The sequence below is a fragment of the Melanerpes formicivorus genome, unplaced genomic scaffold (assembly GCF_026170545.1).
Source record: "Melanerpes formicivorus ecotype bairdi unplaced genomic scaffold, bMelFor1.0.p_v2 SCAF_6, whole genome shotgun sequence".
NCBI classification, from domain to species: Eukaryota; Metazoa; Chordata; class Aves; order Piciformes; family Picidae; genus Melanerpes; species Melanerpes formicivorus.
This window is the reverse complement of record NW_027142358.1, coordinates 21845150-21861624: the sequence shown is the minus strand read 5'-3', so window position 1 is coordinate 21861624 and position 16475 is coordinate 21845150. Positions and strand designations below refer to the sequence as shown.

General features: G+C 36.0%; 1 protein-coding gene across 8 annotated transcripts in view; it reads left to right on the top strand.

Moving 5' to 3' along the window:
- CCSER2 (coiled-coil serine rich protein 2) overlaps nucleotides 1-16475 on the top strand; it is a 64047-nt gene that overhangs the window by 14983 nt on the left and 32589 nt on the right. For all 8 annotated transcript variants that reach the window (XM_068140041.1, XM_068140042.1, XM_068140039.1 and 5 more), the window contains 3 exons: nucleotides 6931-7021; nucleotides 10858-11020; nucleotides 11713-11908. In XM_068140041.1, the coding sequence (XP_067996142.1) occupies nucleotides 6931-7021; nucleotides 10858-11020; nucleotides 11713-11908 (450 nt within the window). The remainder of the gene's footprint in view (nucleotides 1-6930; nucleotides 7022-10857; nucleotides 11021-11712; nucleotides 11909-16475) is intronic.

The window sequence follows — 16475 nt, the reverse complement described above, 5'->3', positions numbered from 1 at the left end:
CTAACAAAAAAGAACTGGGTTTAAAGGGTGTGTCATACTTAATGTGTTTCAGGTGTGTGCCACTTTAGTAATGTAGATACCAGTTTTGGACTTGCACAGTTTGTGGCATTTCCTTAGACTTCAATTTGTAACTTTAGTAGGGTTGTCTGCTCCAGCCCAAGAGCAGAACAGCAGAGGCTTCTGAAAATTGAACATGGCTATTTTTATGTGAACTATATATAAATTCTTGATACATTTTTAGCTGCTTGTGGTATTGTTTGCCATCTTGTTTGTCTTAAGATGTCAAGATGTAGTGTTTAAAAAACATTCAGTAAATTCTCATGATAGTTGTGACCAGCTTGAAAAAATGCGTGAGACTTCTCCAGTATGAACATTGTAGTTTCATTGATGTTTGTAGGGGACAAAAGTGTTTAATGTGGGCCATTGCAAAACCAGAGATATGCATGCCAGGAAAAAAAGGGAAACTTTGAAACTTTGCCTTTGGTGAGTTTTAAATATAGGTGTTTTTTTATGCACACAATGGAACTTATCAAACAAAAGAAACAACAAATACCAAACAAAAGAAACAACAAATACTTTGCTTTTGGACCATGCATCTAGATTTTTGTTGCCTACATGTGACCTACATGCATTAATTTGTGTGTGTATGACTTGATAATCAATATTCTGACTGACAGAAACTGTTTTAAGTCTCGTGGAACAGAGGCACATTAGGTATTTTTTATGTCCTCCTCCCCCCTTTATTTTAGTTTATTTCTTCCTTTGTTTAAATTAAATAACTTTTAGAGAGGGCTTAAAAATGGAAGAATAAATTTGTTAGCTTTTGTGAAAATGGAGAAAGGAGAAGACTGTAAGTAAGATTTACTGTCATTTGAAATGTGAATTTCCACTAATTTTTATGCTGTTAGTGCTGTTCCAGAATTATAGTGCTTATTGTACTATGAAATTTTATCTTACATGATAGAGACACCAACAATATATCTGGATTTTTTACAAGTCAGAAATGTGTTCAGTCATCTTTGCTTTTCAGCAGGAATTGTAGCTCTGAAATGTTTGCTGAATTGCCTTATAGTGGTGGTGTTTTTCTCCTGTGCTTGTTTTTGGTCAAAAGCATAATATGTTTTACTTTTTCAGCCTAAAGATTAAACACTGACTCTCCTAATCCGAAGATGTAGAAGAATTTCTGATGTATTTTAATTATTTCTGAAGAGTTATGTTTTTGAGTAGGTTAATGCAGGCTTTTGTTCCATCTTTTGCCTTTTCTGTGCAGGCAATGAATATAAAGACAGGTTAAAAAATAACAGAATTGAAGGTGTAGAAAATAGTTATTGTGATTAATTAGAACATCAGATGTTTTGATTCCTGTGAGGTATGTGATCAAATTATGGTTTTTCTATCTGCTACTGTGGTGAGGATAAAAACAGTTGTGTCTGTCAAAGTCCGATTGATAGGAGTCAGACTGAAGGATTTTGAGTGCCTGAGCCATTACCAGACTGCCCCTTGGAATTAATATTTCTAGAGAAATATCTGAAGCAGACAGATAGTTGATTCTGGAGTTTCTGTGCGATCAGGCTGGGGTGAGTAGAAGCATTAGAGCTGAGGAACAGCTCAAGTGGATAGTAATTGGTAAAGTTAGTGCCAAACTCAACCTTTTTTAATTTCCATCCTGCTGTTTTATTGTCTTTCAAGCTCTTAATATCCTTAGAATTGACAACTACCAACTGCTTTCCCTAATTTTTTCTATAGATGGCAGAGCAGTTCTCCCTGGGTAGTTTTAGAAAAGTTTTTTGACAATGCTGGATAAAGTAGCTTGTGCAGAGATCATTCAACAAGCCCTTTGGAATGGTAACCAGAATAGGAAGACAATGGAAGCATCTTACTGGTTAAAAAAAATCTTCTTATTCCTTTTCTGGGAGAAGAAAAGTACATATATCTTTGCTGCTCTCAGTAGAGTTTAGTTTTAAACACACAGAGGGGTGTGTGGAATAAAGTAAACTTAGTGGAGAAACTAAAAAGTTGCTAACTGAGCCAACAGCTCAGTTTAATGCCACTGTCAACCTTGAGATATTTCATTTGCATGTCCCTTTGTGACATTTATCTTAAGCTGGTATTGCTTAAGTTCATAAAGTCGTGTCCATGTTCCATGCTCTTTTGTTCCCAAATCTTATGTGTCTCATGATAGTCTCATGCAGTAAGAGGAAACTAAGTGACAGGGACATTAATTCTGAAAAGGATTTAATGCTATTTTCTGTTGTGAAGCATTAGAAATTTAGGGAAGAGGCAGTGACTTCTATGTCTTGGGGTAAATTGTTTTTGTAGTACACACAGCTTTGCTCCCTCCAGAGGAGATGTATGCACCTAATCTCATCCCTACTGTCTTTTACAGTTGTAAATATGGGATGCACTTGAACGTCTTTTCAAGAACATTTAGCATTGCATTCAGGTCATACTGATACCACCAACCAGATACCACCTTATAACTCTAGTTGCTATCCTCTTTACAACTGGAAATTTAACTAAGTGGCTTTTTTTTCCTCATATGAGGTGATTCTGAGTAAACAATGTTCCAGTGTTTTGTGGTTTTGTCTCACACTTTTGAATTCACAAAATGGCTTAGGTTGGAAAAGACTTTAGAAATCATCTACTGTGACCTCCCTGCCATGGGCAGGGATGCCTCTCAGCTAGACTTGGCTGCTCAAGGCCTCAGCCAATCTAGTCTCAAACACCCCCAGAGAGGAGGCATCCACAGCCTCCCTGGGGCAACCTATTCCAGAATCCCACCATTCTCATACTGAAGAACTTCTTCCTAAGATCCAGTATAAATGTATTGGGAAATGCAGTCAGAATATGCTTTTGCAATACTGTAAAGGACATTACAGTAGCAGGATTGTTTAGAGTTTGGTTAAAACATAATTTCTTAAATAGTTAGGAGCTATTAGAGGATTGTTTTGAATTATAAACAAATACATTAAGCTAACTGTATAAGAATAGTACATGGTGATGTTGTGTAGGAGATCTTGCTTTGGCAGAGGCACTGGAGTTGATCTCTTGAGGTCCCTTCCAACCCTTAACATTCTGTGATTCCATGTTCAGATAACCTTTTCTTAATTGATGTCCTGGTAGCAGCCATGGCCATGGTGTTCCTCTGAATTTTGAGATGGTGGTTTGTTTTCTTTATCACTTTTGAAGCCTTCCTATTTTCTTTCAAGCTGAACCTCACAATCTTAATACAAGTCAGTAGAGTGACATTCATTCACTATTTTTGTTACTTACAAATTTGTGTTATTTAAGAGTACTTGTAGCAATTTCATATTGCTCTATAGTGTAAAATACTCCATTATTTGTAGGTAAACTGTAACAATAATGCTGAACTTGTGATATGAGTTGAATTTTTCTGACAAAATAACCTGGAAGTATTGAGCAGAAAGCTTTGCATTTCCTTAGCCTCTGCTACTTCTCTGTTATTATTCCTGCTCATGGGTTTCTATTTTTGTGCACAGTAGTAAAATGGAAATTTTCTACTTAAAAGCATATGCCAATTTAAAAAAAAGGGATATGTTCTTAAATGTTGATGGAATTCTGCAGAAAGATCATCGACATGCTTCCCCCTACTTCATTCAGTTTCTCTTCTGTAGGTTTACTGCTGGAGGCTAGATGGCAGTCAAGGAATGCTTTTCGTGTCTGGGATTTAACTTGGCTGTATGTTTGGCGAGTGCTGTTGCTTATGAATTGAAGTCTTAACAGAAAGATTGATTCTGATTTTCATCTTTCTCTCCCTTCATCATGCTATTGAATTTCAGATTTCTTGCAAAGCTTGACATCTGATTTTAAAATAAAATAATAAAGTAACAGCACTCCTCACATCCCACTCCAGCAAACCTAGCTGCTTCTTAATATATAGTGGGTAATAACCTAATAATTATTTCCTATCTACTTTCAGTAAACATAGGAAGAACACACAAGGCCTTCATAAAATGTTTTTAAGAGTAGTAAATCTTTGTTGAAGACCATTATATCTAGCAACTAAACAGAAAATACTTGGATTTTCAAAATAAGTTATTGCTGTGTTTGTTGTCATGGCAACTTTGCTTTACAGAGCATGAACAGAGCATGATGAAATGTGTTTGGCTTAATTATCTTTAATGTAACTCAATGTACAGCAATTAAAACAGCTCTCTTTATCCTAGTTTTGGTATTCTGAAAAAAATCTATCCTCTCTATGCTGGTGTGGTTGCCTCTGTTGTTATGCCTTTGTTTACAGTGAGTTTTTCCTCTTCACCCCAGTTGTATTGTCGAGTATGCGCTTTCCTGTGTCATGATCTTCTGTCTCTCTTGTCCGCCTTCACTGAACAGTTCAGTTCTTATTAAACATTGCCTTTTGGAGACTTGCATTGAATTGTCAAATTCTGAAAATATAATTGAGAAGACCCTGGAAATTTTCCTCTTCTCTACTGTTAACCTTAAGTTGTATTTGAATTTTGCAGTTATCCTCAAGCTGCCTTCTAGGTGACTGATTTACCTGGTTTTGAAAGCTGCTTCATTTATTCTTTGAGTACCTGAAATGATACTTCATCAGTTCCTGTACTACTCACAAACTCTGCACTTCAGCTGAATTTTTTTAAATAGATTATTCCATAGTTATTTCCCTTATGTTTATCTTCTGCTTGTTCATCTATTTATTTTTGTTTTCCTGTGGTCTTTTTTCATACTCTTTCCTTCTCAGCCTATTTTTTTTAATGGAAAATCCAAAATCTTTGGTTTTCCTGTTGTGCCAGAAAAGAGTGTTTTTTTCTTGTTTTGTTTGTTTGCTGGTGGTTGTTTTTTGGTTGTTTTTTTTTTTACCATAAAGCACATCAAGGTTTTGTTTGCAAAAGAATGTTTAAAGTAAGCAACAGTGCTCTCCTTTTGCTATAGCATAAGATTTGTAATACACTTTAGAAACATGAATGACTTTGAGATGCAAGCCAGTGCAATTTCTTGTCATTTCAAATATTACAGTGTTTGAATTATTAGGCAAATTCTTAGACAATTAGACAAAGCCTCATCTCTCTCATCTAAACCCCATATTTACATTGTTCTAAAATTATGCCAACTCACTGCAGTGGTCCCTACTTCCAGTTAGGTGAATGAAGTCTTCTAGACAGTAAAAGGCATTCTGTTTTAATAGCACAGCCACATTTTGATTACTCTTCAGCTGTCACACTAGAAGCATCCAGTTGGGAGATCTGAACAGCTGCAGAGATGTGACTACTAATAAAAAAGGGGTTACATGTTCAATAAAGGATACTCTGGTGCCTTAATGCTTTATTTGCATTAGCTGGGGACCACATACAAACTGAATCAGTATGAGAAAGTAATAAAAAGGTTTAAAAGAGTGGTCTTTGTCTTAATGTAAGGTTTCTCTGTGGGTTTTTCTGCTGTAGTGGTGGAGTTATTGGTAGGTTTTTTTTTTAAATTGAAAATACTTAGATGCACCTTTGCATGTGATGAACATGTAATCAAAGAAAAACTTGTATTACAATGAAAAAATACATGACTTACTTTCTTTTAATATGTGTGAAATATAGAAGTTTTCATATTTTAGTCATGTGGTTTGTTTGTTTGTGTTTTTTTTGTCAACAATAATTCAAACTGTGGAGGAATGATTGCAAAAGCTTTAGTTCCCAGTTAGGTTTTTGGAATACTAGCCAACTAGTTCAGATGAAATGATACAAGGCTGGAAGAACCTCTGCTATGAGGTTGGGCTGAGGCTGTTGGGGTTGTTTAGCCTAGAGAAGACTCTGGCGGACCTTAGAGCTACCTATTAATGGTTTATTGGTACATAAAGATTAAAGTGTAACTATATAAATGGAGTATGCTGTGATTCAACATTGTCACATGTAATTAATGCTGTGTTCTTTAAGTAAACAATTTTAAAAATAGGTATTTAGGATGGCCTAGCATCTGTGCCTTTCACAATATCCAACCAGAGTTAGCAGTAAAGGTTTTACTAAATTGATTAATGCCAGATGCTTCTAGCAGGTCAAGAGAGGTGGTTCTTCCCCTTTACACTGCTTTTGTGAGACCCCATCTCAAATACTGTGTAGGATTCTGATGTCCTCAGCATAAGAAGGACACAGAGAGGTTGGAGCAAGCCCAGAGGAGGGCGACAAAAACCATCCAAGGGCTGGAACACCTCTGCCATGAGAATAGGCTGAGGGAAATGGGGTAGTTCAGCCTAGAGTAGAAAGGACTCCAGGGGGACCTTGGAGCTGCCTTCTAATACCTGAAGAGATCTTACAGGAAGGCTGGAGAGGGATATTTTATAAGGATGTCTAGCAATAACTGATTTCTAAGGTCCCTTCCAACCTAAGCCAGTTTAGGATTCTATAAATGCATCATCAGTAAGCTGGGAAAGTATTATATGAACACTAATATCAAAGCTAGGCATGCTGGAGAGGTGTTTAGGTACCAGTACTGTGGATGACAACATCATCTTTGGCTATGAAATTTTGAGCTTATAGACCTGCTCTCTGTAGTTTCTTTTCTTGCTGTATTTAAAAAAAATATATAAAATAAAATAGCATTCCTCTGTTACTACAACTTTTAATACTTGCTGAAACACGTAATATTATGTAGGTTTGGAGCTGTGGCACTTGTGAATAATATAGAATGCAGGTAATTAATGAATAGAAAAAAAATCTTTGGAAGTTTTCAAATATAGCAGGCAGAAAAATGGTTTCAATCCATCTGTTTCATCAAGTACAATTATTGTATGTTTGCTGTTGTGGATGGTCTCAAGTACGTTTGATCTTGGGTTCTAAAGAGGAGGCTGCTGCTAGCATCGGGTATGTGTACAATACAAATGAAACAAAGCTTTGAAATAAATGTTTTACGACAGTAGGATCATGAAATATTATGAAAGCAGCTGTCTCTCACATTTTCTTTCAGGATATCTTGAATAATCTTGATTCGTGTGATCTTGAAGATGATGATCTCATGCTTGATGTGGATCTGCCCGAGGATCCTCCTCGTGACAAAGGTTCGTAAGTTAGCCAAGCAATCTTACTGTTAAACTGCATTATAAGCTTAAGAGATTGTTTTTTTCAGTTGTGTTGTTCTGATGTGTGCTTTAGTAATCCATTGCACTCTTGAAAAACAATTTGAAGTAACTACTCTGAAATGTAGGATATATTATACATCTGTTCCCACAAATACAGCTCTTAGATTTGAAGGCTTCTAAAGTTAGAAACCTCTTGCATTTTATAGAAATGCAACCTTGTTGCATGCTATTACTTTACATTATTTTAGTAGAATAAATGTCAAACATTAAAATTAGTCATTCAGTCTCATGCTTCAACTACATTTGAAAATACTGCAACAAAGTTGTTGTGGGTTTTTTCTTTTTCAGCTTTGGTGAATGACAATTTAATTATTTTTTATCTACCAAATAAAAATATCTCCAAATGTATTTTATATAATTCAGGGTAGCAGAAGCTTAAGGATTTAAAATGTGTTTTTTCCAAGCTGTCTTTTAGCTACTCTTGTCAGTGAGGATGCTGGCAAACTTCTCATAGGGAGGGTAGTAGTATCTAGATACCACTAAAATAATACAAATCCAGACTAGGTAAGGCAAATTACTGTCACATGCTTTCAAATTCTGGCCTGAAAAAGTTTGAGGTATTTGGTTTTCGTCATTCCTGCCCTACTCATAATAATTGTCACTGTCATGTGAATACACGTATTAGCTTTATCTCCAACTTCAGTGGCGCCTAATATATCTTCAGATGAACAGAAATTTTGAGTGTGGAGCATTGTACAAACAAATACTGAAGAAAAAAGCATTTCCTTGTTTTATGTAGTGCTCAGCTGCTTGCTGAACCTTGGGGAAATTTTAGGTTTTTTGAGAGTGCTTTTAATTCGTTGCATGAAAATGCTGGTGCATATGTTAGAAATTAAGTCATATTAACAGTAAGTAAATAGTCTTCCATCTGCTGCAGTGGTGGCACATCATGTTTTAAGTGCATATGTATGAAGTGTAAGTAATTTTTTTAATTACAGAATGTTTTCGGTTGGAAGGGACCACCAAAGGTCCTCTAGTCCAAACCCCCTGCAGTGAGCAGGGACATCGTCCACTAGATCGGGTCACTCAGAGCCTTGTTGAGCCTGACTTTGAATATCTGTAGGGATGGGGCTTCAGCTGCTTGCCTGGACAACCTGTTACAGTGTTCCACCTCCCTCACAGGAAAGAACTTCCTACTAACATCCAATCTAAATCTTCCCTTCTCTAATTTCAAACCACTGCCCCTTGTCCTGTTGCTCTAGGCCTGTTGTAAATGGTCCCTCTTAGCCTTCTTGTAGGCCCCCTTCAGGTACTGGAAGGCTGTTATTAGGTCTGCACAGAACTTTCTTTTCTCCAGGCCAAACAGCCCCAGTTTTCAGCCTTTCTTCATAGGAGAGGTGCTTCAGCCCTCTAATCATCTTGGTGGAATTCCTCTGGACTTGCTCCAGCAGGCCTCTCTCGTGTAGGTGATCCCAGAGCTGGATACAATACTCCAGGTGATGTCTCACCTGAGCAAAGGGCAGAATCCCCTCTTTTGGCATGCTGCTTGTGATGCAGCCCAAGATGCACTTGCTTTCTGGCTGGAAGCACACACTGTTGGCTCATATCCAGCTTCTCACCCACCAGCAATCCCAAGTCTTTTTCTGCAGGGCTGCTCTTAATGTCAGAATCAATTTTTGAAGTTGCTTGTGTGAAATGAAAGGTGCCTGTTGACAATTGTGGCATTATTAAACTTTTCAGTGAAGATAAGTGTACAATTATTTACTCTTTCTTTAACTTTTAAAAGTTTTCTGGAATGTATAAGAATCAAAGCTTTGGGAATATTCTTTTAATAAGGGTAATTCTAACTCTGGGGGGAAAAAATTTCAAAGGGTTGATGAATTTCTCATAAATTTGGGTTTTTTATAGACCATTCAATGCATCTATATCAGTAATTGTTTCAAATTATTAATTTAGAAACTGTTAAAGATACATTTATTTTAAAGTTGAGCATTTTCCATGGAAATTTAGTGTTTGCCATTTAGACACAAATGAATATGTGATCAATTCACTGCTCTCTAAATTGCATCAACAGAATAAACTGAATCTCTTCCCACTTCTACAGCAAGCTATCAACAATGCTTGTGTAACTAAGTATGTTTTGTGACTATGACAATCTGCAGTGTAAGCTGCTGATTCAGGAGAAACTTACTGTTTGAGATCAATATTAGCTATTTACTGGTTTTGGTATTTTAAAAGTGTGATTTCTGTAGAAAATTAGTGTATACTAGTGTAAATTAGTGTATATTAGTGTAAATTATGTATATATCATAAATGTCTGCTATAATCACTTTTTATCTTGAAATCACTGAATTTTTAACAAAATGCATCAGAAAGGAATTCAAAAGTCACCTCCCTTAAGTATAGACCACCTGAAAAAGCAGAATTTGTTCTTTATTGATATCCAGATACCTTCTTTACTCAGTGTCTGAATTTCATTTTCCAAAGCTGAAAATCATGATGGTAAAATTACTTATGGAGGGCTTATTTTGCATAGACATACCTGAGTGTTCATGTTTTATTAGGTACAGAAGGATAGAAGGATTAAGGAAAATAAATTTTCTGGTACTTCAGGTGAACAAGTTTATTTTCCTGCCCAATTTCTTTGTTACTGACCTAAGTGATAAAAACTGAATTGTAGTATTTGTTATAATAATATTTAACAGCACTTCTTGATGACATTTGTGTGACTGCACTGACGTCAGCCTCTTAAGACTTTCCAGGTCCTCAGAAACTATCCTTGTTTCACTTTGGAGTCTAGGATGCTGCTTGGGCACTATTTATAGAAACAGTTCTAGCTCAACAAGTATGCAGTGAGCGACGATGGCAGTTTAAATCACAGGGTAAAACTGGGCTCCCTTCCCACCAACACGCAGGCTGGGAACTAAGCAGGAAGGAAGGCCTGTTTACAAGCGTCTTACGCGCAACTATGTCTGAGTAGGCAGCCGAATAAAACAGTGTTCTCGTGTAGAGTTATTCTTCTAGCCAAGAACTGACAATGTGAGGAAAAACTCCTTGGGTAAGTGAAGGAGAGAGTGCAATGGCAGAATAGCAGTGTATGCCTTTTTTTTTTCCTGTGTGGGACTGCATGGGTAGCAGTTGTTTTGGCTTTGGTTCTAGTGGGTTACAAGCTGTTGCCAAGTACAGCTTTTGTTCCCTTTAAGAAGTTTGTAGAATTTGCTTTTCAGAAGTTAGTGTTTTAAAAAGATTATTTTGTTTGCTTGTTGAAAAATTGTGCCTGTTGCACAAAGATTAAATGTCTTTGAAGTTGAAAAGAATTAATAGAATGACATATATCTGTAATTTAAATAATAACACTGTTGTGTTTTGGAATGGTGTGCTGGTCTCTTCCTAAAATGTCGTCTTTCTCTTTGTGTGTTGCTAGAACTGTTTAAAAGGCCTGAAGATACTGTCAGTAAGGAAGAGGATAATGTTACTTCTGACTAACCCCCCCCCCCCCCCCCCCCCAAATTCTTCCTTCTCCAAATGATTTCCTACTGAAACTGGAAATCATGAAAAGGCTGAATTCTGTAGTTTCTGCTAGAGTCTGCTAGAGGTTACTTTTATTCTTGTAACAGGTTCATACACTGTTGGAAATGTGACATTATTTTAGAACTCTGCTTGACACTTGTAATATGCTTACTTTTTCAAATCAGTTGAAAAAAAATAAAACCCCACCAATTTTACATGGCATCTGTTACTAGCACATAGCAAGTATTTTATTTAGAAGGTCTTGCAAACAAATTTTATTTGTTTTTACTTCATGCTCTCTGTAGAGGAATGTGAAAATATGAACCGTTATGAGAGACAAGACAGAAGTGCAAGGCAGCATCAGGAAGGATTCTGGAAAAGAGCACCACAACAGCGATGGAATACACAGGATCACTATCATCTTGGCCTTACTGATCACTATATTCATGGTAAAAATGATTTGAACAGGTAAAGAACTTGTCTTTTTGTCTTTCAAACAGTAGAAATATTCTGATGAGAGAACCCTTTTATTGCACTGAAGGATTTCAATTGATACTGAGTACAAGACAGTTTTAGAATAGTTATATGTCTGTAAATATTGCATCTGTGTGGGAGCATCACTGAGTCTTATAACAATTTCTCTTCAAAACTCTTGCTCTTTCTGTCATCATTTTTAATCCAAATATTTGCTTGTGTTTTATATTCTAAATGTTTGATTAAATTACCTTATGTTCCATGGGGGCAAAAAAGCCGACAGAACTGAACAAACCAAAGAGAAAGAAACAAACAATATTTCCCAGCCTTACCATGTGCATTTTGTGAATTTGACAGCTTTTAACTCATTAATTTGTTTTAAAATTAAATGTAGTCCTTTCATTCATATAGGGTAGCTTGAATGACTGAGCTTATAGAAATCCTGATGAGCAAACTACTTTTAGGGTACTGTAGCTCTTATTCTACAAGAGCTTTACATAGAGAAGCCCAGCATCTCAGTAAAACAGAAGGGGCATTTTCTAATTCCTTTCTTTTCTGTTGTATGCCATGATATGAGAGTAAAGCCCATGCTACATAACAGTATTTTTTACTAAATGCTCTTTAGCTCTAGTTTGTCATGACTGTATTTATTGTTATAATTTTATTTTTGTTTATTTGTTTTATAGGGGATCAAACTGTGTAGAATCTCCTATTGGTCACTTGGAAAGCTATGGAGCACCAAATTATTACCAGGCTCCGAGGCAGCTGGTGGGTGTACCAGAGAATACTGTGATGCTTGATGAAATGACCCTTAGACACATGGTCCAAGACTGCACAGCTGTGAAAACTCAGTTGTTGAAACTGAAGAGATTACTGCACCAGGTGAGCTGTTTAAATGGAACAAAAGCATAGATGGGCTAATCTTCTATTTAGGCTTATTAGGCTATTGTAATTCCCTTTATACATTTGAATTACAGTTCTCGAAGGTATGCAGTTGTTATTGCTATTTAAAATAGGAAATTTTTTTGTGCGCACTCTTCCTGACTGCAAAAAAAGTATCAAATATTGTTATTCTGTTTCTCTGAGGAAATAATGCTAAATCAAAAACCAAACAAAACCCAATATTGAATGTGAAGACAGGCTTTTGTTAAATAAGATTCTAAAATTCTGGGAGTGAAAAAAAGAAGTTACAATTGATCTTATTGATCAAACTTGCCTTAAGCAAGTCAATGCTAATCACTTTTTTCCTAAAGCTTTCTTTCTCATTCTTTTCATCTTTTGTTTGTTTTGACAAGAAGCTTAGCACATCCTGCTGGGTCATCTTTATAGGAAGTGTTCAAGTTTAACTCTTCTACTGTATGAAATCACTGAATTGTCAGAAACATTTACGGAGCTTTTTCATTTTACCTCAGAACTTCAGAGGTTGTGGGATTGGTAAACTACTGGATGTCTCAGCAGAAGTATGGCATTTCAGCCACAAAAATTCCTTTGCTACCTGCAAATAACAACTCCATTAGACTTTCTTTGGAGGCATATCCAAATTAACATTGAAAAGTATCTGTGTGATGTTGTCTTTAATATTAGATATTGCTCTTCTTTTCTAGCAGGATAATGTAATGGAAATAAGTTTGTGCCCAAAACAAAAAGCAAATCACCCTTGAGGTTAATTCAAGAGTATGACTCTGCCTTTTAGAAATGTGGACATCTGCTTCCTATGGTAACTGAGAATGCTGGAGATACTTTTCCACTGACAAAGTCAGGAGTACAATTGCAACAAAAACAATGTAGTGTCAAGTAGGGAAGGGGTGTTCGTAGAACCTCATGTCTGAGTAATGAACTACATAAATTGTGCCTCTCAACAGCATCAAGAATGCAATTAGTACATAAGATAGCAAGCAACTTTTTGTTCAGAGTTTTTATTCCTTTACCACCAGGACAATCAAAATAGAGAGATGATCTGCATATGTGCACTTCGTCCAGTAAAGGAGTGCATTGTATAGCCAAATAGGCATGGCAACTCCACCACTGTCCTTGGCAGCCTGTTCCAACACCTCACCACTCTCTCAGTAAAGGATTTTTCCCTAATGTCCAATCTAAACCTCCCGATCCCCAACTTAAACCTATTTCCTCTTGTCCTATCACTGTCTGCCTGGGAGAAAATACCACCACTAGCCTCACTACAACCTCTCTGTAATAAGGAGTTTTCTGTTAACCAGTATAATCTGAAGTTCAAATTTCATCAAGCATCATTTACATTTTCTTGACCTAACATTTCCTATTTTGATTTGCTGCTATCAAAACTCATGGCTTCTGTGTATTCTACTGTCCTGTTTATTTTCCAGTCTTTTAATCAAACACTATGAATAGTAATGTAAAAGTAAATTAACCTGCTACAGAGGAGAAAGCTTGGGACCTCTACCCCTATTTATAAAACATTTTGAGTAAAAGTTCTATGAAATATTTTTTTCATTATAAGTGTTTAAACGTCTCTTGGCAGAAAGCTATTTTCAGGGAAATGAGATGAAGTATTCAATCATTAATTTTTTTTTTTCTTTGAAGGACAGATGCAATTTTGAAAACAATTACATGAACTTTAGCAGTCTTAACACTGAACTAGGAGTGGATCTGTAGATCTTAGTCTGGGTTTTATGATGGGCCTTTCCTTACAAGATGTTAAAAACCAATATACAAAGTCACCTCCTTTCAAACAGGAAGGAAGCAGAAGTTTTTACATTTGCTTAACTGATACCATACATTTAAATGTATGTGTTACCTTTTTCCAGTTAGAACTTCTAGGAATACTATTTAATTTTGGATAGGTACAAATAGAGCTATGGTCAGGTCTTCAGGGTGAGGTCTCACAGGAACATTTATAGTAAGATAGTAAGCTATAGTAATTAACTTCAATTTTCTACAACTATCTCATCAACTGTAGTGTGGCTTATTGTAGAGTATAGTGTGTAATGAATACCTAGCAGATTCCTAGGGAGAATTAATGTGGTCTACTGGATTCATTGCTGTGACTGTAGGCCACGTAACTGTGTATAAATTATCTTGAATATTACTAGCAACATTGCTGAAATACCATGGGTTTAATGTTGAGTTCCAAATTCAGCTTGGAAAAAGAAGTGGTTATTTGAGTAGGCTTGCCTTGTCTGACCTTTGTGTGACTGCAATAACAATGTTAGCAGTACAACTGCTGCCTGCTTACTTCTTGCATACTCCCATCATTCTGTGTTTTCTAACAGTGAAATTTGGAACAGGAGTTGGTCTTGTGCAGAATTGTTTAAAATTTTTACTGCAGTAAGAATAATCTTCTCTGATTTTGCTGTGATGTACTGGCTGGAGTGAAAAAATGTACATTCTTATTCAAGTGCAGCTGGAATTATTTACAGGGAGTTGTTGAACTACTGGTGAATGTTCTCATTTAATGCTTAACTGGAGCACTAACTTTGTACTATAATAACAAAATGCACTGGAAGGCTAACTGTAGTAATAATTGCCATCTAAATGTTAATGTCTCTTAAACATTGACTAAGGTACTTCATTTGCATGCATAACAGTTAAGAAGTTTTCTGCTGATCTTAAGAATTTCTTCCTTCCTTCTCAATTTCTTAAACTTGCTGCTCTAGGTTGAGGCTGCAGAGAATAATGTGTTAACACTTCCTTATTTAATGAGTTGTACTGTTTCTGATGTCCTGAAGCCTTTGACCTAGACAAGGATGGACTAGCCTCTGTATTAACTTTCTCTGGAGCCTGGCATTAGTGATTTGCAGCCTCTCTGTTTTATCTCAAAGAAGCACTTAGTGATATTTTAAGAACTGAAAACATGGAGCAGGTCACAAAACTGAGATCTGTGAAACCTTTTTTATTCTGATATATTTAAGTTTTATTTAAAAAATGTTTATTTTCAACTTTCATGAATGGAGAAGAAATTCTATTTTTCTAGCACAAGCCTTCAATGTAACTAGTCAGATAAATGGGCTGATCCTATATTAAGAGGTATTGAATAAAAATGACTTTTTTTAGTGCAAAAAGTTACAAGCATTAGTATATTTTTTTTTTTCTGATGCTTTAGTGAGTCACATACCTTTAAAGTATGTAGTTGTGTTCTTGTTTGCATCTGGTGAGGCTGGTAAGAGGTATTTATCTTTGTTACAAGAAGTGTGAAGGCAAAGAAACAGATTTAATTAATGAAATACAGAGTTTTCTTTGACACATATTACATTGTATAAATTGTACCTACAACTGTTCATTTTTTTCTCTCTTGGCCACAAAATGGCTTACCTCAGTGACTTAACTGTGCTTAAAAGGAACAGAAGTGAAATCACCAAACAATGGCAAATAAAATTGGCAAATCTTCTCTTTAGACAATGGGTTAGCTGTTGGACAGTCATTTGAACAGCATTTGTTAGTGGGCAATGGAAACTGTCATACTCATTTGTAGCAACATTTGAATAAAGCTGCACTCAAAATGCCAAGTGATCAGCAGGTGAACAGCACCCTCTGCTTGATGGACTGGTAATGAATTGTCTCTTTGCAGGTTTATAAAAATGCTGTTAGCAAAGGAAAGCATTAAAATGAGTAATTTGTAACAGAGAAAACCTTGAATTAGGAGTCAAGTGCTGAACCATGATAAAACTTCAAACCTTTGTAAACTTCAGAAACATCTGGTTTTTGCTTTTTGGCTTCTTCATCAGCTGCAAATGCTGCAGTGTTGAATTCTCAAGTTGAAATTGTTAGTATAACATTAATAGCATATTCTTGTAAAATACTGTGTGTTAAAAGGAAGCCTATGGTGTTAGGGAATCATAAGAGAATTTCCAGAAAGGCATTTGCTTGTGATGAGTTGATTTTTGTAATAGAAGAATTTAAAATACACTGGTGTAATGAAAACCACTATTCTAAGCTTTAAGTGTTGTATCTTCCCATGAGGCAATATCTTGGCATTCTTCTGAGAGACAACAGCCTTTATTTTGTTTCTTTCATTTTTCAAGATCATCTGCAATTTCTCTTTACTTCGCATGTGCTTTTAACTAAAGCCTTCAAATAATATCATCCAAAGAAAGCAAGAGAAAAGGAAAAGAGGAAGATGGAAAGGGTAGGCAGTAAGAGCAGCTGCACTGCCCATATGATGTATGGAAGGCTCATGTTTGTAATCTTGAAATGTGGTTCAGGGATCACTCTAGTGTATTTACTCATGGAGTTTGGCTTTTCTTTTGGATATGCTTTTCTCTTTTTAAAATAGAGGCACTTAAAATGAGAACCTGTAATTGCTGAGGGGATAGAAAACATAAGCAAATGTGTCATTTTTATGCTGCTGAATTCAAACAGCAGAGGTACTGCAGTGATCAAAAACCAATAGTCTATAGTAGGTAAACCACTTCTGCATATGATCAGAATAGCAGGTTAGACAGATAGTAAGATTTTTATTAGGCTATTCTTGACT